The following is a 21,633-nucleotide window of genomic DNA, read 5'->3' as shown; positions in this document are numbered from 1 at the left end:
TTGTGGTTTGTAATTTGGCTCCTGGAGATACAGCAGCATGTCCAGATGCTGCTAAAAATATTGTCCTTCGTTTTCTTCTGGCAGGTTAGAGTAGTAAAGAATATTTATAATGTGTGTTTTTCCTTTCCAGTTAAAATGTGCCACCCTTGAATTAAGAGCATAAGTTGTATTTTTATTTTTATTTTTTTAAATTTACCCTGATATTTAACTTAGGATAATGTTGAATTTCCATCCAGCCTTGTAGAGCTTGGAGAAAGCTTTTCTAAAAATAGAATTATCCAGGGATTCTTTGCATCAGAGGTCTAATGGATAGTAGAGAATTTGACATAAGAAATAAACTGTGAACATGACACTTGTCACAGCCCCAGTGATTTCTGGCAAAACCTCCTGTTGCGCAGCAGCTAGATTGTTTGCATCTGTTTTACTCCTATCCTTTCAACATTACTTGACAAAAAACGATTAATCTCCATTTAGGGCAAATGTCTCGGTGACACAGCTTAAACTGTTTTAAATTGCTGGAATATATAGATATCCCTCTTTCCACCCAATCGTCAGTCCATTACTGCTAAGAAGAAACAAATCTGGTAAAATTTCTCAGTAACCAGTTCAGTGACGTTTACAGGTAACTGGATGCTGAGGCACCAGAGAATGACCTTGATAAAGAGAGAAATAGATTCTCCAAAGCAGTTTCTCAAAGCTTTTGAAAGTATAGTCCCTTTATGATTGACCTCTGAAGGCCTGAACAACGGTTAGAATATCATGAGATTGTTTTGTAACACTTCAGAGCCTCCTCTGAATCCTGTTGTGATATATGGTTTGAAAAATAGTACTTTAAAAAAGTATCTAGTGTGCTTCTTCCATGAGAGATTTCTGTAATTATTGGTTTATGCATTTCTCAAACCTTTTCCTCTGAGCAGCTTAAAGCACTTAGCTTCATAATAGCTGTAATACATAGCTTAAGCTGTTTTCCTCTAAACTGGGTGAGACTGTAGAATTCAGTAAGTCAGAAGAGACTTAATTGTATTGAGATAGGAGTATTGTATGCATGAAAGCTTTTCACTTTGCTAACAGAAGACAATCCTGAGGGGCATAGTTGATTTGCAGTTGTATTAATTTGTAAAAACAGAAACAAACGTCAAGGCTTATACAGCAAAAAGGATGTAGAGCCTTCAAAATGGGGCAAAAAATACTAAATCTTGCATCATATACTTTAGTTTGTGTGCTTCAACAGCACAACTATGATGCTTTTGCATGCAGGGTCCCAAAAAGACGGTAATAAACTTAATAAAATAAAATCTTTTGTATAATTATGGTCTTCTATTGTCAGGTTCTGAAAATGGCATATAAATGATGGAAGTGTAAAGTTTAATAAAACATTATACTGAACATCCTACTGTGCAGGACAGGTGACATCATTATATTCATCAGTGAATTATATTAGCAGATAAAAGAATGTATTTAAGTTCAGATTGTTCTGAGAATTACTTTCCCATGATGAGAGTTCTGATATCTGTCATTTCTTCATCTTACCAGACAAAAATACATAATATGATACTAGAAACTTTCCTTTGTTGAAAGGGCTGCTTGGGTTTTGTAAAAAAGTGTATTAAAATTTAATCCTGTTTGTTTCTGCTATGCAAAATTATATTGTTCTCTATTTCTTTAGCGTGACTTCTTAGAGAAGGAACTCTGAGAAAGAAATAGGTGTTTAACTGGACGGTGTTTATTCAACAGACTGTAGGAGAAAAGGGAACTTCCCAGCTCCTTACTTCACACCTCATCTCAGACTTCTTGGCCTGGATTTTCTATGGTGCCGAGCATTCAAATAGACTAACTTCAGAACTAGTAAGAAGTTGGCCCAAATTTTCAAAGGCTTCTAACTCAAAGAAACCATCTGAAATCTTTTTGAGTTATCTGTGCCAGCTTGCCAACAGTGCCAGACCCAACTCAGCTGAGTGGGAGCTGTGGAGAGGACACATTGATGCACTTCTGATGCCTCGTGTCCCTATTTGCTTACTCTAGAAGTGAGATGCAATGTGTGTTTGAAAGGTGAGGACTATGAACTTAGCTAAGTGCAGGCAGAGTGTAAATACCTACACATTTTTTTCCCCTTGAATTTTTGAGTTACATATCCCAGAAAGTCTATTCTCCAGCAATTGCTGGCTGGGTTATCCAAAAGCAGAAAACTGATCACAAGCTAAATACTTTAATTTTCAGAGTGGAAATAATAATGCAATTACTTTCAGAGGCAAAGTTCCCACTGACCTCTATGTGGGCAGGATTGTGCCTCGTATATTAATTCCACTTTTGTTTGAGTGCATTACTGCTTCTCTGTTCTGCCATCTTAGGTAATAATTTGTTTCAGCTTTAAATGACCATAGAGAAGCTTTCTACAGCAAATTTAAAGGTTGTTTGAGGCTCAAAATTTTAACGCTACGATTTTCCATTACTTCAGACATGCTATTTAATGCAACGTACCACATATATACAATGAAATATAACCTACCTAGTGTTGGGTCATACTCCCAGATGAACCGTTTGGTCAGGAAGCGTACAACAAGAGCTGGAGGAACAAAAAGTTTACAGGTGAGATGCAGAAACCATCAGCTTGCCCAGTTTATAAAATTTTACCAGCATTTTTTTTTTTTTTCTGTATGAATGCTCATATAGCAGCTCCCCTGAACTGTGTGTGGAGTTCAGCATTGCTTATGGGGGCAATCAAGACCTTTTCACTCTTTGTGGCACACAACCACTTGGTGGTGGAAGACATTACAGCATTCATCATTTACCCATGTAACAATATTGGAAAAAGAATACCGAGAGGTTTTCAATAGTAACCCCCAACTATTTTTTTCTTTTCTTTTGGTCACAAGAGCTTATACTGTTAAAAAGACAAAACAGAACTCCATTTGTTATGCTAGGGGTTGGATGAACAGATCCCCTTTTTTTTTATTTTTTTTGAGGGGGGTGGAGAGGGAATGACACATGGGTTTCTTTAGATTTCCCATAACCCAATCAGGGCTGGCAGGTTTTGAACCAGGATGCTTTACAGCTTCAAAACCAGAAGTGTTCATAATCATTTAATTTCTGAAGAAGAAAAAAAAAAAAAGGACAACAAAATGTTCTCATCAGATTTTAAACCTTGTAAGGTAAATGCATAATTGGCTAAATAGCTTCCTTCTGCATCTTGTCATGCTTTCCTTGCAACCACTTATTTTCAGTGTTTTGTGTACTTGTCCCTGTTAAGTAACCAGATATAACATTTTAAAGTAATGGTCAGCAAATGGAATTAACGAACTTGCAGAAATTTAAATAATACTTTGGATTTTGTTGCACTGGATAACTAGTTCTCAGTTTCAGTTTATGGGCTAAGGTCTTGCTATTTATATTTATATATATATAAATATATAATTTTATTTTTTTCTCTCTCTACCCCCCTTTAAAGACATCCTACAAAATCTTTGTCAAGATTTTGATTATGTTCTAACCATCGAACTTAAAGCTAAGCACAACGTTGAATTTCTTGTGAGGTAAACAAAGTGCTCACCCATGCCACTGGTTCAAAATCCTCTCTGTTTACAAACTGGAGCTAGTGGTATCACCACACTAGCTGTGATTACATTGATTTCAGCTATAGAAAAAGTTTTCCTTGTCAGCCCTACAGGATTGTTCTGTTCTTCCAGCTGCAGACAGACAGCAAAAGGTGACACTTAACCCACTTCTGACCCTTTTCAAAATTAAAGCAATAGGAATCCCCTCCCCACTTCCTACTTCTGTGCCCAAGAGTAGGAGAAGGCTTAACACACTGCAGAACAAAACTAATTAATTCAGTTTTGCTCATTTGGAACCTATTTTCTTAAATACAGTCAGAACATTAGTTTTTAGGAAGATTTAACTCTGCCTCATGCTTGGAGGGTAATAAGAATCTGATCCTAAGGAAATGAGATCACTAGACAAGACGCAATTTTAAATCGGTGTTATTCTTTTTTTCCTTAGGAAATCCTATTTTTTTAGCCTTTGCAGAAAAGCTCTCCTTGGCTTTCAGAGTCAATGTGGCAGTTCTTAGCTAAAGTTACTTTTCAAGCCATAGTCATAATGTGGATGTCATTATAGTACAAGAAAATCTCTGTGTAGCTTATTTTCCATCCATAATGATGTCTGCACCAGTACTTTTTTCCCCCATGGTTTGCCTCAGCTGTAGTAGTTTAAACATCTTGATATTTCAAAAGTTTGGTCATGACTCTTCGCTAATTAGTAGTAATTTGTTCCCTAATTGCTAGCAAAATACACAGCATGTTCTATTTTGACTGGGACGTGGTGCAGGGTAAAAGTTCTGACATGCTTTCAGAAGACTTCTTATCATGTTACTTTTTGAAAGCAGATTTTAAAAATGCTTCCAGGGGCACTGCAGCCCACAAGGGTGATAAGCCTGCTTGCTCAAGTGTTCAAAAGAAACAGCATTTGCTCTATTCCATCTCATGCCTGCTGCACACACTGTTTTTCACATGTTGAGATTACAAGGTATTCCTCCACCCTCCCAGAAAAAAAAAAAATAAAAATGGTTGGCACAGAGAAACACATAGTTTCATGGAAGCAGAGTGGGCTCTCAAATGGACTCTAAAGATGGAAAAACATAATTTATTTTAATGTCAGAATAAGAATTCATGTGGGTATAATCATGGTCTGTCTTGCTTGTCAGCTTATCACTGTGTCGTTGTTCGTAATGAGCACCACCCACACATACACAGCAATGCTGACAGAGCGAAGAAAACCCCTTGGGATGGCTTTTATTGCACCTTTCTGTCTTATGACTGTGAGATGCTGGCTCACAGATGTCCAGGAACAGTGCTCTGCTTGCTGCCTTGGGACTGCTGCTGGGGTTTTTGTGCATGCTGCATGCAATGGCAAAGAGACAGGTGACACGCTGCCACCCCTCTGGGCATGCAGCTGAGCGGGGCAGTGCTTCTGAGGCAAGCCACTGCTGGTGTTTGCACATGGTACTTCCATCTGCTCTAATATCTAGCCAGGCAGATGTTTTCCTTAGCTGTCTTCTCATAGTATTAGACTGAAAACCAAAAGGTATCTAGAATAAAGGTATCAGGTTGAAAGCTAAAGGTGCCTGACTTTTCACAGCTGTACTCTGAAGGAAAAGCAGCAGGCTTCTGTCTGTTGTGGTGCCTTTCACTGGAGCCTGTGCCTGGGCTTGCAGTAGCTAACAGAGAGAAAGAAAAGACAGGAAAGTGGGGGAAGCCTGCCCAACTATTTCCATATTTAAATGTGGTCCACTTCCAGTCGTGATAACCTTGTATGTGTAGATGGAAATTGCTGGAAATGAGAGTCAGTGGTAATGGGGGCTAGAAGAAAATATGTTAAGCATTCATATCTGAGAAAGGTGGTAGAGTGCAGCAGCTCTGAGGGAGAAGAGCTGATATTGGACATAGCCAAAATAAAGGAGGCGAGGCCAGATGGAAAAACAAAGAGTGGTAGAGCTCGACCACAACAGCTAAGGTGAGCCTGGGAGAACACAGATACAGGTGTGTACAGTACACTGGATGAGTTGATACAGGCTTTGCATGTTACTGAGAACTAGTGATCACAGATGTGAGCTCAGGTGAGGAGAGAAAAAGTAGGTTAGATTTTCCTCTAGCAGGAGAGGCATGTATGCAGAATACAAACACTTGCATACTCAGGAGGAAGCTGAAGAAAAGAAAGAAAGGGTGGGAGGAGGCTGCCATGCACAGGGCCGGATGGCAGCTACTCTCTCACTGGCTGGTCTCAGCAGGGAGAACAGCAAGCCCAGCAGGGAGCACTCTTGAAGCAGTCCCAGCTTCTCTCCTTCATGGCAGTGGTCACCATCCATCCTACGGACTTTTCCGCTTCTACACATTTTGACAAGGCTGAGAGTTAGCAGATACATTTTACAAATGAGGAAAATGAGATGCTCTTCATCCAGTGTCTGTCCTGTGTATAAATAATCACAAGATGTTTTGGATAGGAAGCATCTTCACCTCCATCTCATTAAAGATGCTTAGCAAATGGGCTTCTGACATCCAGTTGGATATTACAGCAATGTATGCAGCTTGATCTGATTTGACTGAAGAGAGTCAATGAGAGGAGAGCTGGGAAGGGAATGCAAGTGCTTAGTCTAGTCCAGCTTGCTGGCTCATGCTGCCTCCCCTAGAAGTGATCCCTCTAGAGCAGGGATATTACTGTGGAGCCATTTTGTTTATGTTGAGCTCATTTACTGCCAGATTGCGTCACTTTTGTTTTCGTGAAATAACTTCTGCCAGCAGAAGAATCAGAAATGAAGACATTAGGAATTCACTACACTTAGGGCTGTGGCATTCAGATTTCTGCTGCTGGCATAAGTGACACTTCATGCAAAGCAATAAAACTTCCTCACACTCAGGAATGCTGCAAATAAAAAGTTGAGGTCTTGTTTCCTTCTCATCTTAGCAAGGGTGTATGCATTCTGCTTAGCCTTATGTAGCTCTAACGCTAAATAATATTGAGTCAAAACCAACCCAACACTTTAAAGTAATTGTATTCGCATACTGGGTTTTGATTCAAAAATAACAGAGATTGAAAAATGTATGAAACGTTATTTTCCGATTAAACTAGGTAACTAATTCCAGTGTTCATATTAAAATCACCCTTTCTAGCACTCATCCTAGAAAAAGATGAAATGCATTTTGAAGCAGAAAAGACTTGGATTGATGCAATACCTAACAGAAGTGAATTTCATTGTCCTCTGCAGAGAGTAGCCCACACCCTTCCCCTAACACGTATTGCTTGTGAAATGCATGAACTTGCAAACTTCGAAGGAAAGAATCTCAAGCAAACTGCAGTTTGGATTCCCAGTGTGTTTTTCGGAGACATGACCGTTACCTAAGGGAATTGATGTAATGTCCCAGCAAAGGAAGAATAGACTCATGTCTCTTCTTGCCTTTCCTCACACCCTCTCTTCCAAGTCAGCTGTTTTGTACAGGGTTTAAATTAGGGTAGATCTTGGCCCAGGACTTTCGTTCACTCATGTTTAAACCTTCTGCCTTAGAAGTTTTTCTTGGAGAAGAAACATGACTGTCTGTCGAATGCATTTCCACTGTAACTCCACTGAAGACAATGAAGTTATACCAGGAAATAACTTGGCTTATAAACTGAGATTGTCAACCACATAATTAATCAGTTTCTTTGGGACTTGTGTGGCTGAAGCCCTTACTCAGCTTTGAAGCTCAAAGTCTCAGTCTGTATGTTCTGGAACACTTTTATATATATATATATATATATATATATATATATATATATATCTTGAGTTGTGTTTTAGATCTTTGTTTGGATTTAGAAACATATAAATGCTCTGATAAAATGTGCAGACTGTCTGAATACATACCTTTGTGATTTTGTTACTGTTTCAGCTAATGCAGGCTGTGCTTTCGGGGTCAGGAAGAATGGAAACTGGGATTTATTTGAAAAATGCCCCCCTTCCCCAAAAGCTACAGAGTTCAAAGTTATTCTAGGAAAAATAACAGTTCTCTGCAGTGAAATAACTATGATGACTCTTTTATGCCATGAGAATTTTCAGCTATAAAAATGATCTGAAAAAAGTCCCATTATTTAACATATCAACAAGTCTGTTACTGGTGCCATGATGACGTGTCATTAGTAAACCATACTTGGCAGGAGATACCAGAGTGGTTGAAACCAGTTGTTATAATGATCAGAAAGCACTTCCACAGGCCAAGTATTTCATTTTTTAAAAATGGGTATTTTTGTCAGAGTTCATCTCCCGTTTGCCCTCCTTGAGGCCCCTCGTGTATCTGAGTTTCAAGGGACTTGGAGCATGTGGTGAGCCCAGGTCTGGCTCTGCAGCATGCTGGCATGGGGTTTGCTGCCTCTTCGGAAAGCTCTGTGCCCAGCTTGGGAAGGTGATAGTTTGTTTTAAAACCACTACCATGAAACTTCTAATTTGCTTCTGAAAGTGCAGGTATTTCAGGGAGAGAGAGGAAATAGTCATGACTTTTGATGGTGTTTGTGGGCCTGGGTTCAACTTAGCTTTGACCATCTCTTCAGTTAATTCAGCAACATGGGGTCGTAAGTGGTGAGTTAGACATCAACAGGAGGATTTCTCTGTGTTCTCTATTCTCCTAGCTTCTGATGTGGAGACCTAACATGCTTGTAGTAAACTAGAAGGAAACTTTAATGGAATGTAAAAATGGCTTGTTCTAGACTGCCTTGCTTTCCCGTACTCTGCATATTTTATGCATATTTTAATCACTTTCTTAAGCTGTGAACTCCTTAGAAAGATTGCTAAGTGTGCTCATATGTTTTTTTCTGTAGCAGCATAGTGAGGTCCTCCACTGACTATGATGATGCAAATACCAAAGCATATATTACTTGTAACAGTAAATACAGAGTAGGATTGAACAGCTGTGTGACAAAATGTGTTACTCTTGACTTTCTTAAGGTTATGTTTCTTAGTGTAATGTAAGACATTTTCTTCAGCTGTAATGCAGCAATTTGTTTGACTAGAAGTCAATAACTGACTTTCTTTTGTCAAGTTGTTTGGAAGGACAGTGCCGTTGTGGAAGAGAGACCATAGTCATATTCATCTGTCTTTTAACAAACTTCCAAAGGATGTTCATCTTTTGGTTCTGACCATATATCAAATTTACATCTTGTTTTAAAACCCCTGTCACTTTTCAATTTCTAATGTGCAGTCTTGGATAGTGTTTCTTCTGTCAGTGGCAATTCCAATCTCAGATGTTAACTGCATTTCACTGCTGTGCAAAGTACCTGCTTTTAGGAATTTCTGAATGGAAAGCAGCTAGAGAAAAGTAATTTGTTTCAAGGAGCTCACCTGAAACTCTTGCAGTCCATAGTACTGTTGTACTGTTTATTTAATTATCTCCTCTCAAGTGTCTTAATAGGAGACTTGAAGGAAACTCTAATTAGATTATTTTGCAAGTACTTTTTAATTGAAAAAAAAAAAAAAAAGGACAGAGAAAAAATAAGTTGGGCTTTTAGCAGAGCACACACACTTGTCTCCACTGAAAACAAATGTAAAAGTCATTGCCATCTGTGCAATGAAGCCAACGCTTGCAGGTGCTCACAAACCAGGAAGGTGAGGGATCCTTTTCCCAGCTTGCACAAGGGTAATTGCTGTATTGACACCCATGCTCATCTCCAGTATGGCTGTTTGTGCAGCACTCTGCTCCCCACGTGTTTCTGCTGTCTTGGCCACTGACCAGGCCATGTGTGGGCTGCACAGGCCTTGGGGTGCTGCTGTCTGTGTGTGTCCTTGCATGGGCTCTTGTGGGTGCTCAGCTTTTGTGCCACTTCCAGTTGTGCCTGCTCCTGTAGACTGGCAGCTTGCACACCACTTAAATTTGATGTTGGGGAGCTGTTGGTATCTCCCTTCACAGGTAGAGATATAGTCTAGGGATAGGGTCCTCAGGTGAGAGGGAAAAATTGCCACTCCTGAGAGACTGGGAAGAAAGCAGTCTTGGCCTGGGCCTGCTAGCAGGACAAAGGCCACCTTCCTTATTCAGTACTAAATATGGAAAATGTAAGAGTCCTTATTAACCATATCCTAATGTTGATAGCAAGGAATGCTTTTTGCCTTGTTTCTGGCATGGTAATTTCATGATAAAAAGAACTTCTCCACATATTCATCTGAAAATGCCTACTGCAAATGCTGTGAAATATACAGTCCGATAGTCATTCATCCCATCTCCACTGAGCAGGAGGATTTTTGTAGTAATGTTCTGCCCATTGCCTTTTATGCTGGAGGCATTTTCTTTACAACAGTTACTGCATGTGACATATAAGCAGGAAGCTTAATTTATATTATCCCATTCCACAATATACTGTTGCAATATAAGGTTGTTTATTTTACAGGATTCCTCTCATATAAAAGACAAATGATCAGACTGGTGCGTCTAATGGTTTTGATCATTTTAGAAATGCAGTGTGATATCCATACTTCTACCATTTCTCCTCTCTTGGCTTTATTGTATAATTTGTTATGTCGCCCCTTTGTGAAGGATAAACTTTCTAGTGTGGTATTACTAACACATATGGTTTTTCAAAACATAGTTAATGATAACACCTCCAGATGTTTGTGTGCGCAAGACAGAGTGTACTTGTGACTAGGCTGTAAAGCAAGTCCTACATATGAAATCACACAAATAGCTGTGAATTCCCTGCATAACTGACACAGACAAGGTAAGCTGTGAATTTGGATGCTCTTTTTGAAAGATACTGGACAGAGAAAGGTTTAGTTTTCCACTCAGTATAAAACTTTAACATTAAAAAAAAAAAAAAAAAAAAAAAAGCAACAACTAATTCCATTACAGGGAGATGGCAAAGATGCATGTTCTTGACTGTAGCATCCAGAAACTACTCCAAAGGCTGTTTGTTACCAGTGTGGTACAATGAGAAGGGACTGTAGGCTGCTCCATTTGGATGTGCCCTGAGCTGCTCCTAGGACAGTGTACAGCTTCTGCCTCATGCCCTGATAGGGTGAAGGGTGGAATGTGCACCAGCACAGAAGGAAGCAGCTGCCAGTGCAGAAGCCAGGGGCTGTTGCCGTTCTGGTTTAGTTTGGGGTGTTTATTTGTTTTTACTTGATTTTGAGTCTCTCCTTCAGTAAAGAAGGCAAGAGAAAGTGATTAAGAGGAGCTGGAAGAAAGCAGAGAAATTGTCTTACTAGAAAAGGTCCACATGCCCCAGGAAAGTGGTGGACCCCTCTCACAGCGGTCAGGGTAGGGAGCACAGACTCATGACCAAAGAAGATGAAGAAATTTTGCCAGTGCAGTGAAAAGCTAGCTCTGTGCTAACCCTTGGTCAGGGCAGGGACCACTCTCTGTCCCAGCTGCTCTGTGAGAGTGACCTGGCTGCCAGCAGCCTCCTGGCCATCAGTGTAAGGGGGAGGCAGCTGGTGAGGAGCTCAGCTGACCCATTCAACCTCACGCTGCAGTTAGTGATCTCTGGTTTCTGGTGATGTTTCACCACTGCTGGGGCAAAGACATTTTGTTTCACAGGGTATGCTGTGGTCTCATCAATCTATGCTGGAATGGAACAGCACGCTTTTGCAGCTAGGCTAAAGACTTAGTGTAACTCTAAATGCCTAAAAATAGTGATTTTTTTTGTCAGTCCCTGATGAGTCAGGCTGGGAGAGGGGGCAGTCAGTGTACTGTGAGCAAGGCCCAAGGCCACCATTGTTAATGCCAGATTACTGAATGAATTTGTGGCCTTCAGGATGGCAAAAAGTACCTTCATGAAAGTGCCTTGCTGTACTACTGTTGCACTTAGTCTGTACTTATATGGACAAATGGTAACTAGAAATGGCATGAAGTGTACTTTCTACCATTTTCCTCAGGAACCCAGTGATGTGAAGGGATGCAGTGCTCCCTATTTCATTTTGGTAGATGGCACTGGCTGTTTCTGTGTGGTCACAGTCTGGACAGAGTATTTATCACTCTCTCCTCCTGAGCCTGACTATAATAATTTTCTTCTCTCACATTAACTCCATGCGTACTTTATCAGATGTGACTGCAACTCATATCTTGAAAGATCATCTGTCCTGTATAATTTCCAGTTTCCTCTGATAAAGGAGCTTAGGTGAACGCTGGAACATTATTAGTTTGTCAGCTGTATTGACTGATCAATATGTTCATCCATAAATAGATACATGCCTGTAAGGTGCCTATGTCACAGGGGAATGAGCACTTAGGGCAATAAAATACACTGAAAATTGACTTGTGTTTTCCATAGGCCGCTTTTTTTTTTTTTTTTAATATAACAATAATGATTGATAAGATCATTGATAAATGTTACATCTTTTTAATATGGTGCACAGCACTACATTTATGGGAACCCATTGTTTTCAAATTGTATAATTAGTTGAATTTGCATTGCAGCTCTTATCCTACCTGGTACTTTAAAGGCAGAAGATAAGGAACAAGGAATTGTTTTCTTTCTGATGGGCTCATTGCCAAGTACCTGAACCAGACACCTGGGGAAGTTCCCAGCAGAAAGAATAGAGAGAGGCATGTGAGAACAGAGACATCAGAGAGTGACAATAAACTACAATGGCTTTCAGGCTTCCGTGACAAGGTGCTATCAACATTGTGTATAATCTTCAGAATGCCTCTAGCATCTCACTGGAAGTGGTTTCAAATGTCCTGATGGCTGTTCTCATATTGTATCTCTCTTTTTGTTTTTTTTTTTGGTGTTTTTTGTTTCCCCCCCTTTGTTTCTCTAAGACATCTGCTCCTGTTACTTGCTTGCCACCTGGAGTCTTGAACTTTATTTTTACCAGCTTTTTTTTTGTTGTTGTTTTTGTTGTTGTTGTTTTTGTTGTTGTTGTTGTTGTTTTGTTACAGTAAACAGTTTTTCCATTACATGTGGAAGAGGCACAGCAGCAGGAGCAGAGAAGCTCTTTAAGAGAAATGCTATCATTTCCACAGTAGGGTTCACAATCCTAAAGAACAAGAAAAATGAATGATAGACTCTGTTCAACAGTTAAAACACAGATGCTATGGACAATATGCTTTGTCATGGTTCAAAGAACTGTTACAAAGTGGAGAAATGATTAGCTGAGGAAGAAAACTTAGGCTAAAGCTTTTCTAACCTATTGTAGATAGAGATGCTCGTTGCTAGAGGCAAATAAAAAGAAAAAAAAGAAAAAAAAGACCTCCAAGGGAGATGGGACTGATAGGCATTTAGTGGTAATCAATAGTATCAGTGGTAGGATCACCTTTTTTCTTTTGTGTAGCAGGATTGAAGAGCAGGTGTGGGTGGACAGAAACTTTTCATAAATCAATGGTAACTAAAGCCTGTTTCAATCTGAAACCTAACAGTGATCTGCATGATCTCACATACTGCTCATACCATACAACCACTGCCAGCAGGAAGATTGACATACAACTCGGAAGTAATGATTTCCCATCTAAGCTACAACATGTTAGGTTGGGTGATGATAAACAGTATCAAGTGGTCCAGCCAGCATGCTACAAAGTGGTGTGCTTGGTTCCCAATACTAGTAACGGCATTAAATTAACTTAAACTAATTCATTATTTTGATAAATAACTCTAATCTCCTATCTCTGTCTGCAACTGCAATTTTGTAAGCACTCATTTGGTGCCTCTAATAATGTGGGGGCTTTTATTAGCCTTCTGCTTGGAATCTGGACATGTAGTCCTGGGAACTGTTCAGAGTAAACTAAAATTTTGTGTGTTGCAGGGGGGGAAGCATGATCTAAATTTAAATGGTAAAGTTCTGCTTTCATTTTCAATACTTAAGGGCATTCAGTTAATAAACATCATACATCTTCAAATAAAATAAAAACCAAGTAGTAGATAATGGACTTTGTGAAAGCTCTGACTTATCTCAAGCCTGCATCTTGGAGGATTAACATAACTTAGTTTATGGTGGTCATCACAGCTGCCAGGAGACCTGGCCCTGCCTCTCTGGAGTGCAATAGATACAAGGAGTGTTCTGGTCTCAGCTAGTTAATTAGCTATACTCATATAAAAGTATATATCAAGAGGAAGCTCTAATACATTTTACTCTTGAAAAATAGTGAGTTATTCCCCCCAAAGCTGAGGTGCTATTTGTATGAGATTCTTTTGCACATTTTTGATCCATAGAAATTACACAGATGGCAAAGATAACCAGTCATATATTCAAAACTCTCACAGTCATTATCTCATTCAGTGGTTTACCCAGTTTAAAGTGACCTTAGCAATGGGATTTTCTTCATTCCTTTTACATGATGCTGCAAACACCAAGTTCCTGTTTGTTCTGAGGGGACGTTCAAGATCCCACGGCAGTTTTGCAAGAGCATTACGTCAGCTTTTCCTGCTAGGATCTTATCCTTAGTCCTGAGGATTGGTAGGTATGTGCCACCCCCATGGATTGCAGTGTCAGGTGTTCAGAGACCCTTAAGGTCTAAGGAAGTTTGCAATTATGATGATGTGAACTTCTGTTATTTTCCCAGGCCAATCTGATAAACTGCTCATTGCTGAGTTGTCCTTCTAATGCTTTTCTTAAGAACACTTCCTCGGTTTCACCCCACAATCTTTTTAGAGTAAGCAGAGAGAATAGAAACAATTCCACTTTCTCTGCCAGCAGCTGAATAAAGAAATATATGCTTATTTTTCCTGTTACTGCCCTGTAGAGTGCTGTAACCTGGCTGCAGCAATCTGCATTTGCTTAGCTGTTGATGATGACATCATAAGAATTGTGAGGAAACACAGCCCTGGGAATCTATAATCTTGACAAGTAAGAAAACCTCCAATTGCTTGTAATGCAAGGCTGATGCAGTGGCTAGGGAGCCAGTCTGAGATGTGGTTTACATTCCTTGCTCTGCCACGCTTTTGTTTGGTTTTGCCCAAAATAATAAGTGATTACATTTTAAGTGTGCCTAGCAGAGCAGAGAGGTAGCCAGCATCACATTAATAACCTTTAGACAGTGTTGTTCTCTAAGGATGCCATTGCACACTCTTGTCCTCTCCATCTGTCCCCACCAAGTCTCTTGTTGTCATGCCCCAGTCTAAGTGCACCCATCTGGTGCTGATTCACATGGTTGTGGGGAAGAGCACCACATGAAATCAGTTCAGTTGCAATCATCAAAAGAGGTGCTCTTTCCCTGAGATTTATTTTTTTTTTCTGTAAGCCCTGATCATTCCACTGATCCTGGGAAAGGCACAATGCCTCCAGAAGCCAATGTGGCCAAACTGAGAGCAGAAGGTGGTCTTGTGAGAAAGGTGGGAAATGCTTGAACTGGCTTAGCTTCTGCAGAAAATGTGCCCTACATCTGATGATTTCACTTATGCTAGGGCATTTCTAGAAATTCTTTTTAAGATGTATCTTCTGCTTTCAGCACCTGAGCAGCTTTTGAAAAACTTAGTCTTTAGCTTCTCTGCACGCTCCTCAATTTCATCTGGAACCTGGATATAATTGTATAACTGTGGAAATAAATGGATTATCACTGCAGATAGGCTGATACTCACAAAGCATAAGTGTTTAGGAAATATAAATATTGCTTTTTACTTGGATACTAAAACAATGCTTGCATAAATGGACCTTTAAAGAAAGCATTAATTGTTCTTTGTTGTTTGTTAGAAGCTGCATTTTCCGTGAGCTGTTCACAGACAGCAAGAATATTCTGTGACCCTGAGTTCCCTACTGCTTCTTATAAAGGAGACAAATTTAGGCGGCATTTTTTATTTTCCTCATGCTCCCTGACATATCTTCCTCAGCAGGTAAAGATGAGTCGTGTCGTCTGACAAATAAGTCTGCTGCAGGGTGGGACGAACTCTTCAGCTCCAGCTGACTTCAGCCAAAGCTGAGCTCCTTACTCACTTTTCTTATCGGAGCAAAGACTATTTTTCAAGTAGTCTGATCCCCTCTTTATTGCATTGTTTTCATATAGAAGGAAAGATATGGTCTTTAAGCTTCACTTACAGACAGTGGCCTGCCCTCTGGGCTCACTGTGCTTAGACCGCAGAGCACCTGGGAGTGTCATAGCACCTCCTGCCCCTCCAGATCCACCTGGGGCAGATGTGACTGAGCCCCAGTGACATGGAGCCCTGAAGGGGGCAATAAAACCCACAGCAATCCTGTTCCTGCCCCTCCATGGCTTCTGCTCCAGATGGGTTTAGCTACTTTATCTCTTCTGCATGTTGTCACAGAGGAGGAACAGTCAAGGCAGTGATTGCTGCTCTCTCCATTGATTCTGAGGTCATAGCCGGAGGAAGAATTTTATTATTCCTCCCTATTCTGAGTTCATTCTCCCATTTTTCAGAGTCTAACCCAAAGAAAGCATCATAAGTGGCAAGAAGAGATGAATAATTCACTGCTCTAAAGAAGTGAGCATGGTCTGGATAGAAAAGAGGCATTTCATGCACTCATTTTAATTAGATGAAGAATAAGATTTAAAGGTATATCACTCATTGATATAGTAGATAAGAAGGCCGTGACTGTGTTTAGGAAAGCAGAGAAGCAGCAGACAATCATTGTAACCTGTTGTCAGATAAGCCACTGTGACAGAAGGTATTGGCTGGAAAAGAGAAAGCCATTCCTGGAAAAAAAACAACAACAACAAAACAAACAAGAAAAAAAAAAAAAAAAAAAAAAAGACAATGAAAGGACAGAAACACCACAGAATTTTTTCTTAGATGATCAAGCATAAGGAGGCTGTTTGTGACTGGGCTGTTGAATTGTTCAACAGCTAGAAGTACCCTGCCATTGCTCAATATAGCTATATATTTCTGCAATGACTTTTGTACTGAATTCTTCCTTCTCTGAATGGAGCCTGAGGCACAGCCCACTGAAGTCATCAGCAGCTTTGCCTTTCTCTTTGTAGGTTGGATCTTATGCCCCTGGGGGGTTGTTTAGGTACAATGAGATAAGTAATGCTCTCGAATTGATACCAGCAGCCCCACCCCTACTAGAATGAGAAGCAAGACTGAAACCACAGTGCCTGCCATAGCTGGAAACAAGAAGGCTTACTCTAAATTCATGCATTATAGAGCAGTCTCCTGAAGAGAGGGCTTCTGATCTCTCCAGTGTTTTCTGTGAGGGTTCTTGCAAACATTTCACTAGATAACAATCTTATACTGGAGTGTTTGCTTTGCTATTCAGGGCTCTGAAAAGCTTGTCTTTACAGGAAAATCATCTCACGTGAAATGAAGTACAATTACGATTCCTCAACAGCTCTTACATGGATAGGCCTACTCCTGGTCTTTTTCTGGTTGGCTAAACTGAACTGATTTCAAAACTCAATGTGAAAAGGGTTTTTAGGACAAATTCTGACTGTTGGGGCAGGGAACTTCTCCAAAACTATCTGGCTACCTTATCTCCCTACTATTTATTTGCCTACCTTCTTGCCTAGGCTTGCACTGCTGTCTAGATGGTCCCAGTGAGGATCACTGCAGCCACTCACCTGCTGTTGCCAGGGGGCTTTATACACTTGCTGTGGAATACGTTGGCAAAGTTAGTCCCTTGGAAGTGTGTCCTTTGTGGGTGTCCAGTTTTGGTCAAAAGTATCACTTCAGGTGCTTACCTGCATCTTTCTGTCACTGTCACTAAGTCAAAAGTCCTCCCACGCCCTGCAGCTCCCTGAGGGGTGGGGGAAGGTGCAGAGGGAGGCGCCGGTCTCTGCTCCCTGCGACCAAGCACAGGGCGTGCAGGAACAATATAATGGTTCTATTCTATCCAAAGAAAGCATGTGGCCTAATAGAGGAAAAGAACATCTTATGGATGTCTGTAAACACACAGCTAATGAAACATGGACAATAACTGCAAGCTAGGATTAGACTCAGCTGTTGTTTCGTTATGTTTTTGCTCCACCAGACTTGAGCTAGCTTTCAGTTAGCTGTCAGAAGAGTGCCTAATACAGGGCAGATGGATGTGCTATAAACCACAACAGGCGACTAATGAATCTAAAGGGGTATTACAGGATGGCATGCCAAATGGGTCATGGTAAAAACATTGCTTCGGTACAATGCCTGAGGGAGAGCCTAGGTAGTTCAATTTATATATTGGAAGTACAGGAAGTACATAAAGAAAAATGAGTATCGTTACAGCTATTGTAAATCACCCTTATTGGTAAAGATTTTACTAGAAACTTTTTGATGAAAATGTTGTCATTTTAGGCTAGTGCCCATCTGACTCCCACTTCCCATATTCTGAAAGGAAACCTGAAATGCTTCAAATTTTGGTCAAATTTCATGGCAGGTTTACCCATATTCCTGCTTGAACACTCTCTTTTTCCTTTCCTACCCTTTTCAGAAGTAAAAATATTTTTTTTCAATAAAAGAACTGTAAGAGGAAAAAAATGTGATAACTTCCTAGCTAACTATGTTTTGAACTAGTTCTGATAAATAATTCCAAAGATATAAATAGTCATAATGCTAAAATAATTTCTGGGATTACCATTGTCAATATAATACATTTTCAGAAGACAGGATCCTCCTGTCTTCTCTTTGTTTTGCAAAATAAAAACTAGATGACATACCAGTTTGAATCTGAAAAGATCTTAAATCCATCAACTGATGTATTATCAGCTGGTTTGATGTTCTTGCTTGCCATTGCTGGCAATTTTACGTAAATCATGTGTTTGCATTCTTTTTACCAACACTTGCCAATCAAACCATTAAAACAGATCACTTTCCCTTCTTCAAACATTTATTTTCAGGACTTTCACAAAAAAAGATCTCATGTCCCTTTCTTTGTACAATAAGCAAACTCAGCCTGGTTTTATGCAGGTGATGCAAACATCAGAAAATCAAGTACCAAAAAGAGGATTAATGAGTAACTAGTTCCTTCAGAAGTTTGGTGCATGGCTGCACAGCTGATGGCCCATGGGTCTTTTCCATCAGGTTTTGGCAAAATGATTTTTCCACTGTTAGATGGGATCATAAGATATATTTGTATCCAAAAGTCCTATGAATATGAACAAATCCCTATAATGTCATCTTGTCACTGGTTGTCAAAATTTTGGATAACACCAACTTAAAAGATTGGGAAATCTTTCACATGCCTTTTAAACATTTCCCAATCACTTCAGTGAGGTTAGATTTTTTTTGTTTTTTTCAAAGAACCAGATCCAACACCAGCCTCTGTAGGTGTTCTAATTTACCGTAAGTATATTTAAGCTCTTAAGATGCAAATAGTGGCCTCATTAGATCTTCCAGAAGCAACAAGTTTCCTGGCACTTATCTGCAGCTCTGGGGACATACTTATGTTAAAAATTTTAGCCCTCAGTCTCTGTTTATAACTTGCGATTTCTGACATTTTCTTTTTTCTTTTTTCTTTTTTTCTTCCCTAAGAAGTACAGTCCCTGTACCTCTGCCAGTTTAGAATTTGCTTTATAGGTTTTTTCATACATATACATATATATATATATATAATATTCCCATAGCTTCTTTAAAATAATTGGAAGTTTTGTGCATTAATACAGAATTGGGTGACCAACACTACATTATATGGGACAGCAGAGTAGAGGTGAAAAAACACGGACGTAAATCAGGATAAAGTACAAAATTGTTAAGGTGTCTTTTTGTACTTAGAGGTAGTCACTAATAACGTTTTTCTGGAAGTCAAAGTAGTGGTTTTTTTTTAGGTTGTTAATTCTACCAACAGTACTCAAATAGAGAAAGAGAAGTAAGGAGGGTTAATTTAAAGGTTTAGGTTGAAAATCATTAGGAAACTTGAAATGATTTTTGATTAGGTTCTTAAGTCTAAGCAAAGTAATGACAAAACTCTTTTAACTAGCCTACTTAGCTAGGTGCAAAAAAATGTTTAGTTGATCACTTGCATGATCAGCTAAATGGAAGAAATTTTGGAGGCTTAGGCTAAAATCCAAGCTGTTAGGGATGTATTCACAACAGCTGGCTTTAGCCTTCCAAGACTAATTATTCCAAGATCTCTAACTGATAGAGATGGAGAGGGTTGGTCCTTCGTAATGCAAATCAAAAATGTAAAATTACACTTCTGCATTTAATTACAGTCTGGAGAACCTTGTCTCTGTCCATTGGATAAAGAATTGCAGGGAGTTAACACCTCCCTGCTTTTTTTTTTTTTTTTTTTTTTTTTTTGTCCCGTCACATACACTCAGGTTCCAGTAATGTTATGGATATTTGGGTTTCTTAAGTATGCAGGGTCATTTTGACATACTGGAGGGCAGGTTAGGGACATTCCAAGGATCTCTGTGAGTGCGCTGAGAGCTTGTGTTTTTTCACAGTGAACTGTTAGGAAATCTTGTCTGCTTCTCTTAGTATGAAATAAGAGAAAATAAATGGTCAAAGCGATGGACTACAAGTACGTATGACTTATGTTTGCGCTACAGAGTGGGTAGGTTACCAGCCTAAATAATAGCCAAATTTAGGCTTGACCAATCTGATGCAAGTAAAAGTAGTTGACCTTAAGTCAGAGGTTTGTATGTGTTAACAGAAAAGGACCATGTGGAACCAGAGGAAATTCACTGTGAGCAAGATAAAGGTTGAGAAAGAAGCAAAAAACGTCAGTAGATCCCCAGTGGAAAGGACAGCAAACCCTGATACAGACAAATGCAGTCTGCAATTCAAGCCAACTGACATACCAGTAATAATAATAATAATAAAGCCAAATAGAGCCCCAAGATTCATCTTTCTGATGAATTTCTGTTTTCAGTTCAAGTCCATATCTAAAGTAGATGGGACATGGAAAGAGAGGAGTGACCATTTAGCAATGGCCAAAAGCTCTGAAGCCTATGTCTTCACCTACACCACAAAAAGAGAGTCCAACAGAGTGGAGAAAATACCTTTTATATGCAAGGTTATTTCTGGTATAGAAGTGAGAGCAGAGCAGTCACCCACACACATAATGAAGGTGATCTCCTGGTAACACTGTTTTTCCTTTAATTCTAGCTGTGCATTTAATACGCTAGTTTTGATAAAGTGAATCAATGTAGAGGCCTCCAAACCAGAGTGCTGGCAGAAGAGGATGTCTCTGGATACCTTTCCTTCCTTTTGCCAGCTGAATAACTGGCACTGCCAGAAAATCAGCACAAAAATGGCTATGCAACATAATTAGATGAGGCCCTGTGTTTCTAGCATACTTTGCAAGGTATCTTTGCTTTGCACTCAATCATAACAGCCTGCTGAGCAGACCTGCTGCAGTTTAATTAAAGCGTCTGGGTCCACCTCCTGTTCCTCTTTAATAACATTAGTCAGAAGTGAATTGCCTGGTGCCTGCCTCTTCCAGGCTAGCGTGAGCTGCTGATGCAGAGCTGGCCAGATTGGTTAATTGCACCCCTGACTTTTAAAGGTCAGGTCTTACAGAATCTAATAACACTCAGAAGATTTCCAAAACAAGGTAAATTGGAAAGAAGAGTCTGGATTCCTCTGATGTGACACTGCCTACTGAGGCCTGGGACAGATCAACATCTCCTGCAGCTCCCCAGCTGAGCAGTTGGCTGGTCCTGGCAGCAAGGGCAACAGCCAGGCTGGAAAGGGCATTTGCAAGGACAGCTTCATCTCTGATTTTGAGCAGCTGGTAGAGTTGCACTGACTTCTGGAAGTATGCACTAAAGGAAAGAGGGCAGAGCAAGGGAAAAGTTTATCAGAGAAAGCTGTGAAAACACATCACTACTCAGCTGATTTGTCTTTGTGTAAAGGATTGCATCATATCCCCAAAATTCTTCATCCTTAGCTTATCCTAATAGGAAAACTGAATAGTTGCTCAAGCAGTATCAGTTGGGATAGAAAAATGCAGAAATTAAAAAAACGTCTTGAGAAGACTAGAGGATGCACATCCTCAGCTTCTGTCATGATCTAACTGTCCCAGTCAGGAAGAGAGTGGATGTGGTAAGGAGGACATGTAACTAGCATTTACAGTTTGTATGGTTTATTCAAAGCTAATAGCCATCATATTTGAAATGCAAATTATTGTCTGTTTTAACCTCCTTTATAGGAGAGCGTACAGCAATTTGTGTTGTAAGCACCTGTCTTCTGGCAGAGGACAAGGGACAGCTGAGGGCAGTTGTTGCTCTTTTCCAGGATGCCTGGAGGCAGCAGGCTGGAAACTTCCCTTGTGGGAGGGAAGGGTGGTCCTCGGCTGGGGTGCTCCTTCTTTCCTCCCAT

General features: G+C 39.9%; 1 protein-coding gene across 2 annotated transcripts in view; it reads right to left on the bottom strand.

The window, feature by feature from the left end:
* The window catches only part of RERG (RAS like estrogen regulated growth inhibitor), a 109,060-nt gene that overhangs the window by 17,304 nt on the left and 70,123 nt on the right, over positions 1–21,633 (bottom strand). For both annotated transcript variants that reach the window (XM_084294244.1, XM_084294245.1), the window contains exon 3: positions 2,507–2,563. In XM_084294244.1, coding sequence (XP_084150370.1) covers positions 2,507–2,563 — 57 coding nt within the window. The remainder of the gene's footprint in view (positions 1–2,506; positions 2,564–21,633) is intronic.

Source organism: Netta rufina, assembly GCF_964035555.1.
Source record: "Netta rufina genome assembly, chromosome: 1".
Classification (NCBI taxonomy): Eukaryota; Metazoa; Chordata; class Aves; order Anseriformes; family Anatidae; genus Netta; species Netta rufina.
This window is presented reverse-complemented; position numbering and strand designations above follow the sequence as displayed.